Below are 12980 nucleotides of genomic sequence, written 5' to 3' on the forward strand. Positions count from 1 at the left end.
ATGAGATGGGATCTTGGGCAAATCACAAACTCTCTATCATTTTCCTCTTTTATAAAATGAAGATTTTTCCTCCCTTAACCTTCCAAAGCTGTTTTAAGGATTGTAAATCTTGCATTGAAAGGCTTAGTACAAGAGCCGGTATTTGGTAAGTGCTAAATACATGGCATCTATTATTATTATTATTATTATTTCATCATTATTATTACTATTATTATTTATTAAGCCCCCACACACATACATTATTTCTGACTACGGATAAAATTATAAAGCGGAAAGGAGAGGTTAACAACACCATCAGCAGGAGGGACACTTCACCCTGTTTTATTTCCCATCCCCTCCAAACCCGCGTACCTCCCAAACGCCGCCGGATCTCTGGGGGCAGCAGGGTCCAAGACACACATCCTTTGTCCATCGGGGAAAAGTGAAGCTGAAGCTCAGAGAGAAAAGACATTTTTCAAGGTCGCACAGCCAGTCAGGGCAGAAGCTGGTATGAGCCTTGGGACTCCACCCCCACTTCCACTTTCACCTGGCGCATCACTGCCCCTCCCACCCGGCTCGGGACTCAGTTTCCCCGCCTATGTGACTACACCACAGAGCCAGAGTCTGCTTTTGGAGATTGACCTTATTCTTGAGAGAGGGCGCTGCACCACCAGGGGAAATGGGAGGGGCGGCCAGAGGTGAGGGGGACCTCCATCTGGGGTCTTCCCTGCGGGGATCCTCCGCTGGGTCAGTCTAATAGCCTATTAATATCAGCCCCCGGGGCGGCGCTGCACTGCGCAGGCGCGGGCGGGTTCCGCAGGAGTGCGGGGTGAGCGCACGAGCGAGCGAGGGATTCCCTCTGACGTAATTGCTAGGATACCAAACAAACACTCAGCGGCGCCGGCCAAGCTCCTTATATGGCTAATTGCGTCACAGGAACTCCGGGGAGACCAGGCCGGGATCCCCTCCCGCCGAGTGCTTCAGAACGCAGCCCCCAAGACCCTCAGGGCCGCGAGGGTGATGCAGGTGATAAGATCGAGGCTAGGGCAGGCCTCTTGCCGGACGGTGCGGGGCTGGGTTCACCAGGGCCGGAGATATTGAGAAGTTCGCGGAGCGCGGGAAGGGTGACGTAAGCAGGGGGCCGGGCCCCGGGCATATAAATACAGCGGCTCTGGGCTTCATTCATAAGACTGAGAGCTACGGCCAAGGCTGGGACACGCGGAGCTGGGACTTGATTGTTGTGGTTCTTCGTCTTGGGGGCTGTGAAATTCAGTTTATTTTTTTTCCGGAAAGTTTTTGGAAGGATTCTTCTAGATAATTCTACATTTTATTTTGGAGGATCGACTTACTTTTCTTCGTCTTCCTTATTACTCCCCTCCCCCTGTGGGACCCGCCGGACGCGTGGAGGGGACCGCACCCGAAGCAGATTCTGTACAGCAGGACAGAGCTTTCCGCCTCTGGGGGAGCGATCCCCCCTCGCCCCCGGGTCCTACGGAGCCTGGACTTTCAGGAGGCACAGCGGCATCTTGTGGGGGCCTGGGCACCGCAAAAGAATTACACAGAAACTTTGCCTTTGTTGGAGCGGGACGCTGCCCCCATCCCGAGTTTCCCCGGACTCTCACCTTTCTTTCCCCCACCCGGCCATAGCCTTGGCTTCCCGGCGACCTCAGCGTGGTCACAGGGGCCCCCCTGTGCCCAGGGAAATGTTTCAAGCTTTCCCCGGAGACTACGACTCCGGCTCCCGGTGCAGCTCCTCACCCTCCGCCGAGTCTCAATATCTGTCTTCGGTGGACTCCTTCGGCAGTCCACCCACCGCCGCCGCCTCCCAGGTAAGTTCTAGAGGGTTGGGGTGATGCTTTGTGGTTTATAATTTTTTTAAAGTCAAGGGTGGAGCGAGCAATCCCCCCACCCCAAATATAGACGCGTCAAAGTCCAGGATCTGAGAGGGGATAGGCTCACGGCGCACTCTGCAAACTGCAGAGTCCGGACGTGCTTGCAATTGGTTGTGTGCGTGGAGCGCAGGGAGGGAGCACAGAGGGTTGAGCTTTGGGGGTGGGGTGAGTGCGCCGTTCAGTGCAACGTGTATGAGGTAGCAGGGCTGAGAACTTTTAGCCGGCTCGGGGACTGCCCCCCACTCAGGTCACCAACCTCAAGCTAGCGCGGTTAGGCAGGTGGGGGAAATCCCGGGGAAGCTTCCAGTAGCCTCCTCCCTTTTTCCTCCTCCATCCGAGCGCCTACTCCGGCGCCGGGTCACTCTCGAACCAGTGGGAAGGCGGGCCTCGAACCCTCGGTGGCGCTGCCTCCGCCTCCTGCGCGGAGACGTAACGGGGAACCCGTGCGTAACGGCTGACGCGCTGGAATCCTCCGTCTGACGCGGGGCACGCACGGCGCGTGGCGCCCCCTTCGTCCGCCCCGCCCCTGACGTCCCGGGAGCGTTCTATTTTGGAACGCCGGGGCCACGTTGCTAAGGGAGGGGGCAGCCCGGCGTTCCGATTGGCCGCCGCGGCGCAAGCTTTGGCCAATCAACTTTCCCTTCCTATTTGTAGGGTGCAGTTTCCTTCCCCCAGTTCGTCCCCGGAACCCGTGGTTCTTCGGCGCTAGGGTCTTTTTTACGGGCCTCTAGAGGCAGAGCGAGGGGATTCCTGTCGCCACAGGAGCGATCTTCTGCGACCCAATGAGTCCGCAAGGACCTTGCCGGGATCCTGTCCCTCCGCTCTCAGCGTCCGAGGGTGTCTGTGTGCCGGAATTTCTTTGGGAGACATAGTGACCGTCACCCACTTCTCCAGGCACACACAGACACATTCCCACTCCCTCTGCTCCAGACGCCGGGTGTCTCCGGTTTGCCCGAAGACAGGACTAGAACCGCTAGCCCTAGGGGAACCAGCCAGGTGGTCTCCAGGAGCCCCGCCCCCTCTGGGTTTCCAGGACGCTGATTGGCCAGCGAGCCAGCCCGTCCCTCACCACGCCCCCTGGGAGAGTAGTTAAGCCTTCCGAGCAGTTCTAGGATTACATTTTGGGGGTGGGGGGTGGGGGAGATGAACGGTGCTTGGGCTTGGGGTCTCAGGACCTACACCACTCCACCTCCGCGACAGTCTGAGGGAGCCTGGCTGCTCACTTTCTCTCCTTGTCTGCCCACCGTAACCTGTCGCTTGTCAGTCTCACTCTGGGGAGAGACAATTACTTGAAACGTTGTTCTAAACTCCTAGGCCCGTCCCCCAACACCCTTTTAACTGGGACCCCCGCCCCTGCACGGGGGTCTCATGGACCCTCCAGTCTCTCATCCCCTCGCTCAGAGGGGTGTGTATATGTGTGTGAATGTAGAGGGAGGCTTAGCCTAAGGCCTCTCCCTCTCCCTCCCCTTGCCTCTGGGGTGGGGGTGGGGTGTTGTGGCTGTGTGTGTGGCTGTGACTCCATCCCGGGGGTTCTGTCACCCGGCTGTGTCCAGCCTCCTCCCCACCCCCCACACCTAAGAGTCACCAACCCGGGGTGTGATTCACCACCCGCTGGAACCGTGCAACCTTTCCCCGAGGAAGAAGGAGGAGGTAGAAGCCAGTTGCACAGAAATCCTCTCATTAACCACTGCGTCACGGTGTAGTGGAAGGGTGGGTGTTGTGGCTTTTTGCCTGTGACACACACATCCACACCCGCTGGCCCTGTGCTCACTCACAGGGTCGGTGTGTGTATGTGTGTTGGGTGTGTGTGTGTCGGTGTCTCTGTTTGTGTGTCTACGCCTGTGTGTGTATGTGTCACCCCGTAGGAGTGCGCCGGTCTTGGGGAAATGCCCGGTTCCTTCGTGCCCACGGTCACCGCGATCACAACCAGCCAGGACCTCCAGTGGCTCGTGCAACCTACCCTCATCTCTTCCATGGCCCAGTCCCAGGGGCAACCACTGGCCTCCCAGCCCACAGCCGTTGACCCCTATGACATGCCAGGAACCAGTTACTCCACGCCGGGCATGAGTGGCTACAGCAGTGGCGGAGCTAGTGGCAGTGGTGGGCCTTCCACCAGCGGAACCACCAGTGGACCTGGGACTGGACCTGGGCCCCGCGCAGCCCGAGCCCGGCCTAGGAGACCCCGAGAGGAGACGGTGAGTAGGGCATCAGAGCTTGCTCTGGGCGCAGGGGCGGGGGCGGGGGCGGGGGAGGAAGCAAGAGAGGCAGGAACTTTCCCACTGTTGGGGTGAGGGACCATCTGCAGCCTCAATGCTGCAGAAACCCTATCATCCTCCCCACAGTCAGTGAGGTCTAGAAGATTCTTTTCTGACTCCTGGGGGTTCTTGAAGAAGAGGAGGTTCGGGGTGGATGGGGAGGAACACGTGTCCTCAAATCTCACTATCTCTGTCTCCCCTACTCAGCTCACTCCAGAGGAGGAGGAGAAGAGAAGGGTTCGCCGAGAACGAAACAAACTGGCAGCGGCAAAGTGTAGGAACCGGCGAAGGGAGCTGACTGACCGACTCCAGGCGGTGAGGATGGTCCCTGGGGTGGGGTGAGGGTATGCTGAAGGGGGGCTCTCTCCCCATCTTCTGTTACCCACCACCACCTGTGCCCTTATCCTGGACTGAGAACCAGAGGTTCCACATGTGGAACTAGATACAGACAGGGTCACCCAGCTCATACACACAGGCCCTCACATACTCCTGGCTGGCGTCCTGGTTTATGACCCCGGCTCCCCCCCACCCCACACCACTTGCCTGGCCTTCCCTTCATCCTGAGGGAACATATGAGCGAACTTTAATAGAGGGGCGCTCCAGTCATTTCCCCTTTTTGGTCTTGAGCAAGCGATAACCCATTTTTGCCTCGGTTTCTCCATCTCTTCAACCCCTCAGTGACTCTCCCAGGTTCCTGCTAGATTTAACATTCTGGAGTCTGTGAAACGAAATTCTTTGATTCTATGTCAATTCCCCCACCACCTGCCCCAGCCACCCGTAGTTCTCAGAGCTTGGACTGGTGGCCTCTGCCATGATGCCCCTCTATTTTCATGCCCTACCTCAGTCTGAGAGTTTTCTACTTTATGCTTGCAGGGGGTGACCTGCTAACCCTAGAGGAAATCAGGGAAATCCTTTACTTCCCTGAGCTACCTGGTCTCTTCCCTGGGAGGCAGAGGGGGAAAGGTAGCAGAGGGGGAAAGGTAACAGAGGGGAATAGGTGGCCTTAGAAACATATAACGATCGTTCATTCACTCAACAAACCTCTGAGTGCCTCTTGCAATCAGAGACTTCCTATGTGTACCTGGCCCTTTCCTAACCATCCACTGGACAGTTGGGGAAACTGAGGCTCCTAGAAAGCAAGACCCTTGCCCCAAGTCCCATAGCACACCAGGCCTCCATCTCAGGGGGTCTTTCAGTCCAGAGCTGCCTTCCAACCCTGGGCCTCAGCAGTCAGTCTAGGAGAGATGGCTTCAGCCATGACTCACCTTCTCTAGTCGCTCACGGCCTTTTTCTCCTTCCTCGCTCTTCTCCGCGACCTGGCCACCCGGGCCTCAGGAGACAGACCAGCTGGAGGAAGAAAAGGCGGAGCTGGAGTCGGAGATCGCCGAGCTCCAAAAGGAGAAGGAACGTCTGGAGTTTGTGCTGGTGGCCCACAAACCGGGCTGCAAGATCCCCTACGAAGAGGGGCCCGGGCCGGGCCCGCTGGCGGAGGTGAGAGATTTGCCGGGGTCAGCATCCACTAAGGAAGATGGTTTCAGCTGGCTGCTTCCGCCCCCGCCACCACCGCCCCTGCCCTTCCAGACCAGCCAAGACGCACCCCCCAACCTGACAGCTTCTCTCTTTACACACAGTGAAGTTCAAGTCCTCGGCGACCCCTTCCCCGTTGTTAACCCTTCGTACACTTCCTCGTTTGTCCTCACCTGCCCGGAGGTCTCCGCGTTCGCCGGCGCCCAACGCACCAGCGGCAGTGACCAGCCTTCCGACCCCCTGAACTCGCCCTCCCTTCTCGCTCTGTGAACTCTTTAGACACAAAACAAACAAACACACAAGGGAGAGAGAGATTTGGAGGAGGAGGAGGAGGAGGAGGAGGAGGAGGAGGAGAGGGGAAGAGACAAAGCGGGCGTGTGGCCTCCCTGCCTCTCCTGTCTGACCCTCCGCTGCCACTGCCATCGGACAGGAGGACTTCCTTGTGTTTTGTGCCGCCTCTTGTTTCTGTGGCCCGGCGAGACCAGAGAGTTGGTGACTTTGGGGACAGGGGGTGGGGAGGGGATGGACACCGCCCCCCGGCTGCCTGTCGGCCGTCTCGCTTCAACCCAACCTCTGGGGATGGGGGAGTGGGGGCGGGGGTGATGCCCACCTTTGGGCTGGAGGGAAAGGGGTGCTGGCGATGGGCTTTGGGGTGAGCTGTAGTCCTCTGCAGAGAGGCCCAACAAGGAAATGCCACAGGACCCCCAAAGAGCCTCCCACGCCCACCCTTCAAGGCGGTGACCAGGCTGGTTCTCCCTGCTCGCCCCCCACCACGACCTTAGCTTATTTATCCAACATTTCCATGTGGGTAGATCCTCCTCGGAATTGAGCCCCCCTTTAAAGGGAAGTTGATGCCCCCCTATGATAATCCCCTTCCCCCCAACCCAGACTTAGTCTGAAATGTGAACCTCCCTCCCTGACCGTCCAGCTGCTCCCTCCCAGCGAGACTGGCTCTGATTTGAATTTCCTGAACCCTAAAGATCCCCCGCACATTCAGCCCCCAGCCCTCTTTTCGGATTACAGTGTTAGTCTACCCTCCCCCACCGCCCGTCAGCCTCCCCTCCGGGCCTTCCTTGTTGGGCCTCTCTGATTCAGGCAGCAGGGGGCGCTGTGATGCCTGTCCCGCGGGAGTGTTTTATACTGTGAAATGAGTTGGCCGGATTGGGCGGGGAGAGTAGCCCGGTAGGACAGAACCCCTCCGGAGGGACTGTGCCGCCCACTCCCCAAAGCCCTTCCGTGGTCTCCCCTCCCCCACCTGCCTCCTTCCTCCCCTCAAAATGAGTTTGACTCAGGGGGGTGACAGAATCGAGAGGGGCTGACACTTACCCATTCGCGTGGCCTCTCTCCTCAGGACCCCCCCTCCCACCCCCAGACCAAGCCCTGGCCTTTTCCTTTAAGGCCTGTCACCCTATCCCAGCCTAGGACGCCAATTTCTCCCTCCCCTCGGCACCCCACATCCTTTCTAGAAAGGGAGCAAGGGGAGATTGCCAGGGGGCCCGACGTTTTTCCGGAGAAGATTTAAAGGCTGAGGCTTTGAACCCGAAGGGGCTGGGCTCCCGCCGTCCCAGCTTCCCCTCCCCCAGCCCCAATTCTTGGTTTCGGCTCCCCCCGCCCCCCGCCCCCCGCCTTTCCCTGTGTTTCACCTCATGAGAATTTTATCATGAGGCCAATTGATATTTTTAAATATCGGGTGGGTCACGCTGCCCTCCGTGCTGCATGGAGAACATTCCACTGCCCCGTCCCGCAGCTCCCGCCCTGAACCCAGACCCACCCCCCAACCTCCCGTGGCTATTTATCCCTTTCCTGATTTCCGAAAGGCACTTATATCTATTATGTATAAATAAATATATTATATATGGGTGTGTGTGTGCGCGTGAGTGTGTGAGCGCTTCCGCAACCTTGTTCTAGGTCATGTTGGCCCTCAAAGCCATGCCGTTGAATTGGAAACACTGCTTCTGGAAACTTCGAGGCAGCCTGTCTTGGGCTGCCTCTGTCTCTAGCTGTCTCTTTTCTGATTGTCTCGGCCCCTCTGGTTGTTTTCTGTCCGTCTCTGGCTGTCTCTTTCCCGAGTGTTCCTTCCCCTCTGTCTTTTCTCTGCCTGTTTTTACCTGACCGTTTCCATCTGACTGTCCCTGATCCTCCAGCGGTCTTCCGACTCCGGGTTCGTTGGGGACCTGAGATTTTATTTTTGTGAGTAAGCCTGGGGGATTATAGATTTTTGTAATCTGTATCTTTGAGGATTCTGGGTGTGAGTGTGAAGCTGTGAGCAGGGCCTGCCCCTGCAGACCACAATTTATTGAATATCCAACTACCCCCACCCCATGCTGTATTTGTGATTCTCTTTTTGTATTTTGCACCTGACCCCTGGGGGGCTGGGGCTGGCTGGCACTGGGCCGCTACCCTCCCCTTCGTGGTTCTGCACTGTCGCCAATAAAAAGCTCTTAAAAGTGCATCCACCAAGCTTCAGGGTCTGTTTGCTCCTGACACCCATCACCTGCCTTCCTTTCAGCATGAAGGCGTGAGGTTAGATTGCTATGGGATTACACACGCACACACACACACGCTGGAACTCTTACTAGTGAATCAGCCAACAGCAGGATGGAGGGAGGCTAGACAGTCAGGAGGACTTCCCACACACACAGGCTGTACCTCCTCCTTGAAGAAGTAATGAGGCAGAATATAAGCCATGAGGTGTCTGATACCAAAATGCTAAAGGTCAGGGAGGTTTCCTGGTGAGGGAAGAATTTATACAGTGAGTCCCCTACATACAAACAAGTTCTGTTCCGAGGGGACGTTCGTTAAGTCCAATTTGTTCATAAGCCAAACAAAGTTAGCCTAGGTACCCAGCTAACACAATCGGCTACATAGTACTGCACTGTAATAGATTTATAATACTTTTCACACAAATAATACATAAAAAACAAACAAAAAATAAAGAAAACATTTTTAATTTTACAGTACAGTACCTTGAAAAGTACAGTAGTACAGTACAACGGCTGGCATACAGGGGCTGGCACCGAATGAACAGGCAAGAAGAGTTACTGACTGGAGGAGGGAGAGGAGGTGGGAGATGGTAGAGCTGAAAGATCGTCAACAATAAGAGACGGAGGGCAAGCTGCAATTTCACTCACGCCTGACGTTGATGGCACAGGTTCTGGTTTCTTGCTGGCTTCAATTCTATCTACCCTCTTGAAAAAACGATCCAGTGACGTCTGGGTAGTAGCTCTTTTTTGCTAGTCATCCAGTGATGTCTAGGTAGTAGCTCTTTTTTTCTCGTCATAGATGACATGGTAGCACTGGATTGCATTCTGAACGGCTGCTGCAACCTTCATGTATCATTGCACATGAACTAACTTACATGATTAGACATGCAAATGAATGTTCACATCTTTGAAAACTCACAACTTGAAGGTTCATATGTAGGGAACTTATTGTACTTGACCCTGTATGTTCTGGGAGTTGTCTGAGCAAAAGTTAGAGGTAGAAGAAGTTCATGCTGCTGAAGACCACTCAGGTATATGCTAAGTCCTCAGGGTTATATGAGTCACAAAACTTGGATCACTTTTACAGTGAAGATCAGTTGCCTTTTGCTTTTTCACATGATCACTTCTTCTGGGTTTGGAACATATTGGGGACAAACCAAGATTGACTAAACCAAAACCATTGCCACTTTGTCCAAAGATACAGCTGAGCCATCCCCATTGCAAGATCCAAGCCCACTCTCATTTGCATAGCAGCAAGCACTCTGGGAATGGAAGTACTGGTCCAGAGGTCAGACGTCTTAGTAAATGACTAAGCAGGGGAATTTGTCAGGATGGAATTACTTAATTTCTTAGTTAATTCACAAAATTTGCTAAGCATTTATCGTGTGCCCAGCCCTGTGCTGGGCAGGGTTGGGGATACTGCAGAGACTGAGACAGCCCCAGGCTCCCCCCTCCTAAGGTTCACAGTCCAGTGGGGGACACAGACCTGTTCATAGTCAGGGATGATCTAAATTGGACAGGGTTGGGGGAGTCCATGGGAATTGAGGGGCCCAGTGGAGGCACCTAACCTGACCTGGAAGTCAGGAAAGACTTCCTGGAGGAGAGGGTAGCTAAGCTGAGTCTTAGAGGATAAATAGACAGCATAGAAGGGAAAAGAAAAAGGCTGAGTCTAATGAAATAGTGAGTGCAAACAGCTGTGAGTGGGGAGAGGGCTTGATACATTGAGGGAGCTAGAGGTTCACAGGTGCTAGAACAAAAGGTGTGAAGAGAGAGGTTACCAGGGAGCAGATTCTGCAGGCTGAAGTTCCAGACTAAGAGTTTAGATCTTCTCTTGAGGGTACTGGGGAGCTCTGGCAGGTTTTGAGCATAAGAAGATCAGGGACAGGTGTGTGCTTTAGGAAGACTCCTCTAGCTGCCAGGTTGAGGGTAGCTGGGAGAGGAAGGGGGCAAGGATAAGGCAGAAGATCAGAGACGAGGCTAGGGTGAGCACACTGAGGTGTGAGGCGGAGCCTGGAATAGGACTAGGGCTGTGGGATAGAGAGGAGGGGGAGGATTCAAAAGACTTTTAGGAGGCAGAACAGACAGGACTTGGTGAGTAGCTGATTTGGGAAAGACAGCACAGGGCAGTAGTAAATAGCATGGGCCAGAGGTCTGAGAGCCCTGGGTCTGGAGGCTTCCCAAAGCTGGGTGACCTTGGACAAGAGGCTTCATCTTTCTGAACCTCAGTTTCCTCAGCTGCAGAATGGGGCTGAGGGGAATCAGTGAGCTAGTACACGCCAGCGCTGAGAGCAGAGTAAAATGCAGTTATCACCATCTTCATCGCTGTTATTGGGGCCACCCTGTTTCCCCGCCTGGAATATTCCCCCTCTCTGCTGGCTAATCCACTCTCATCCTTCAGGTGTATATTCAGATATTACCCTGACACCCTACCTGAACTCAGGTCTCCTTGTAAGATGTCCTCATAGGTTCTGTGCCTGCCTTCCCAGTAGTTATCACTTTTGTAGTTGTTAATTAAATGGGTAATTGATTAGTGTTTAAAGTTTGTCTCCTCCACCGGACTGGGAGCACCATGAAGTCAGGGTCAGGGTTTTGTCGTCACCAGTGTGTCCCCAGGACCGCTCAGTGCAGGGCCGGGCATAGAGCAACCACCCAGCAGATACTTGTTGAATGAGTGAATGAATGAATGCATGATCAAATGAATAGATATTTGCTTAGTAAGTGCATGCGTGATTAAATACATGAGTGAGTAAATGAATGAGTAAGCAAGTGAAGGGGAGGAATCCAGGATCACTCTCAAACTGTAAATATCCTAGAACAGAGCGTGTAGACGAATTTTTCTTAATCTTTTGGAGTTCTTTGTTATTCGCGGGAAAAGAGAAACGTATCCACAGGGAGAGGCACAGGTGGGAAAACAGAAACTGCCAAGCACAGAAGTGCAACGACGTGCTCTGGAATCGGTACTCTATACACTACATAGTGGAGTTCGGAGAAGGGAAAGAAATATCACGCCCGAAAGGTGGAATTGAACCACTCTGTCGCTAGACAGCTACAGGTTTGAAGCCTGCACCCCAGACCACTGAGGATCATCCGGGCAAGTAACTCATCTTCCCACACATCTATATAAAACCCACAAAGTTCTATTTTTTTTAACCTATGGTGTTGTAGTTTGGGAGCGTGTGAGACTGTTGACTTCAATATCTATAAATTCTCCCAAGCTATTTATTACGGTGCATATCCTTCCAAAATGTTGAGTTTGCCTGATATGAGTTGAATCATTGTCGCTTTAGAAACTGTCTCATTTGCATAGCGCCGCGCATTCTGGGAAACGGCGCCAGGGAACCTGGCGCCCTCCCTTCTGGATGTTAAAGGGCCAGAAGCCCCTTTTTTCCAAGTAAGAAGTCCATTTTTTAAGAGAAAAGATCCATAATTCGGCATTCAGAGGCCCCTTTCCTGAAAAATCCGAATTCGAGTGGGTGGGTTCCTGCTAGAGTCTGATTTAGCCCAGCCCCGGAGGCTCCGAGCTGGCGGCTATAGGGCTGGGGCGACACCTGCTGTTCTTTTGTGGAACTTCAGCGACCTACAGAGCCCTACGTTCTTTCACATGTTCAGTGGGCACCTACAGAGTCCCAGACGCAGTCGTAGGTTCTGGGGATGACAGAATTTGTCCCCATTGAGCTTAGGCACTAGAGATCATCAGTTTTTGCATCTGCATTTTATGGCCGAGGAAAGTGAGGCGTAGAAACGGATAGTACCCTACCCTATCCACACAGCCCATCCGCTTGGGAGAACAGAACTTGTGCCATTGTAATTATATTATTACAAAAAAAGTGATCCTTTTAAAATCCAAGTCAGTGATCCTTTGACAATATCATTCCCCAACATGAAACCTTCCCAGTGGCTCCCGTCTCAGAGTAAAAGTCAAAACTCTCATCACAGCCTTACAATCCCGATGATTAGACCTTTGCACTCCTCGGACCCGATCTCCTACTCCTCTCTCCTCATATACTTGGTTTCTGGCTCACAGATCTCGCTGCACACATCAGGCATGCTCCCTTCTCAGGGCCCTTGCGTTTGTTGATCCCCCTGCCTGAATCTCCTTTCCTCCGCATGTTCCCATGACTCACTGCCTCTTTTCACTCTGGCCTCTGCTTAAATATCACCACTTAATGAAGCCTTCCCTGAGCACCCAGTCTAAAATAGCAAGCCCTGTCACTCTATCCCCTTCCCCTGCTGGACTTTTCTCCATCACCCTGATCACCACCTGCCATATTCTACTTCTATTTGCTTATTGTCTGGCTGCTCCCGCTAGAATATCAGCTCCATGAAACCGTGGACTTTGTTTTGGTGGATTTTGTTTGTTTGTTTGTTTGGCCGCGCCGCGAAGCTGATGTGATCCTAGTTCCCTGGCCAGGAACTGAACCCAGGCCCTAGGCAGTGAGAGCACGGAGTCCTAACCACTTTGGTTCATTTCTATGTCCCTGGTACCCAAAGAGTGCTTGAGCACTTGCCAGATGCTCACTAAATGTTTGTAGGATGAATGCAAGAATATTATCACTATCCTTCTCTGAGCCTCAGTTTCCTCATCTGGAAAACAAGACTAGTGCAACTAGGGGGAATCATAACGAGCAGCTGGATATAGAAGCCTGACACGGCACCAGGCAACTGGGAGTCACTCAATAAAGGCTGTTTCCATCTCCAACCTGTTTCCTGCCTCCAGTGGGGGTACCAAGGATGGGCTTGGGCGCTTTAGCCATTCCTGAACCCATAATCGCAACCGGTCCATCTTCCTCCTTTCTTTGAGATGGACAAATGGACACTTTGTCTTATGGAGAGTATGAATAAAA

General features: G+C 53.7%; 1 protein-coding gene and 1 non-coding gene across 3 annotated transcripts; one reads left to right on the forward strand and one right to left on the reverse strand.

The window, feature by feature from the left end:
- The first annotated feature begins 1157 nt into the window (after nucleotides 1-1157).
- On the forward strand, nucleotides 1158-5990 carry FOSB (FosB proto-oncogene, AP-1 transcription factor subunit). 2 transcript variants are annotated; one of them, XM_007168139.2, is made up of 5 exons: nucleotides 1158-1808; nucleotides 3737-4066; nucleotides 4334-4441; nucleotides 5462-5617; nucleotides 5758-5893. In XM_007168139.2, the coding sequence occupies exons 1-5, from the start codon at nucleotides 1683-1685 to the stop codon at nucleotides 5758-5760; spliced, it is 723 nt and encodes a 240-aa protein (XP_007168201.1). In that variant the 5' UTR covers nucleotides 1158-1682; the 3' UTR covers nucleotides 5761-5893. The 2 variants fall into 2 exon arrangements, with proteins under 2 accessions (XP_007168201.1, XP_007168200.1); XM_007168138.2 differs by having other exon boundaries at nucleotides 5462-5990.
- A 5152-nt stretch (nucleotides 5991-11142) lies between these two features.
- On the reverse strand, nucleotides 11143-11229 carry TRNASTOP-UCA (transfer RNA opal suppressor (anticodon UCA)). Its single transcript has one exon. It is a non-coding gene; the product is annotated as a tRNA-Sec (tRNA).
- Nucleotides 11230-12980: the final 1751 nt, after the last annotated feature.

The sequence above is a fragment of the Balaenoptera acutorostrata genome, chromosome 19 (genome assembly GCF_949987535.1).
Source record: "Balaenoptera acutorostrata chromosome 19, mBalAcu1.1, whole genome shotgun sequence".
NCBI lineage: Eukaryota > Metazoa > Chordata > Mammalia > Artiodactyla > Balaenopteridae > Balaenoptera > Balaenoptera acutorostrata.

What these genes read in the sequence shown, in the direction of transcription:
- FOSB (XM_007168138.2), top strand. Translation starts at nt 1,683, where the DNA reads ATGTTTCAAGCTTTCCCCGGAGACTACGACTCCGGCTCCCGGTGCAGC. An exon ending in GGAGACCCCGAGAGGAGACG is followed by an intron (nt 4,067 to 4,333) that starts GTGAGTAGGGCA and finishes TCCCCTACTCAG; the next exon opens with CTCACTCCAGAGGAGGAGGA. An exon ending in TGACTGACCGACTCCAGGCG is followed by an intron (nt 4,442 to 5,461) that starts GTGAGGATGGTC and finishes CCCGGGCCTCAG; the next exon opens with GAGACAGACCAGCTGGAGGA.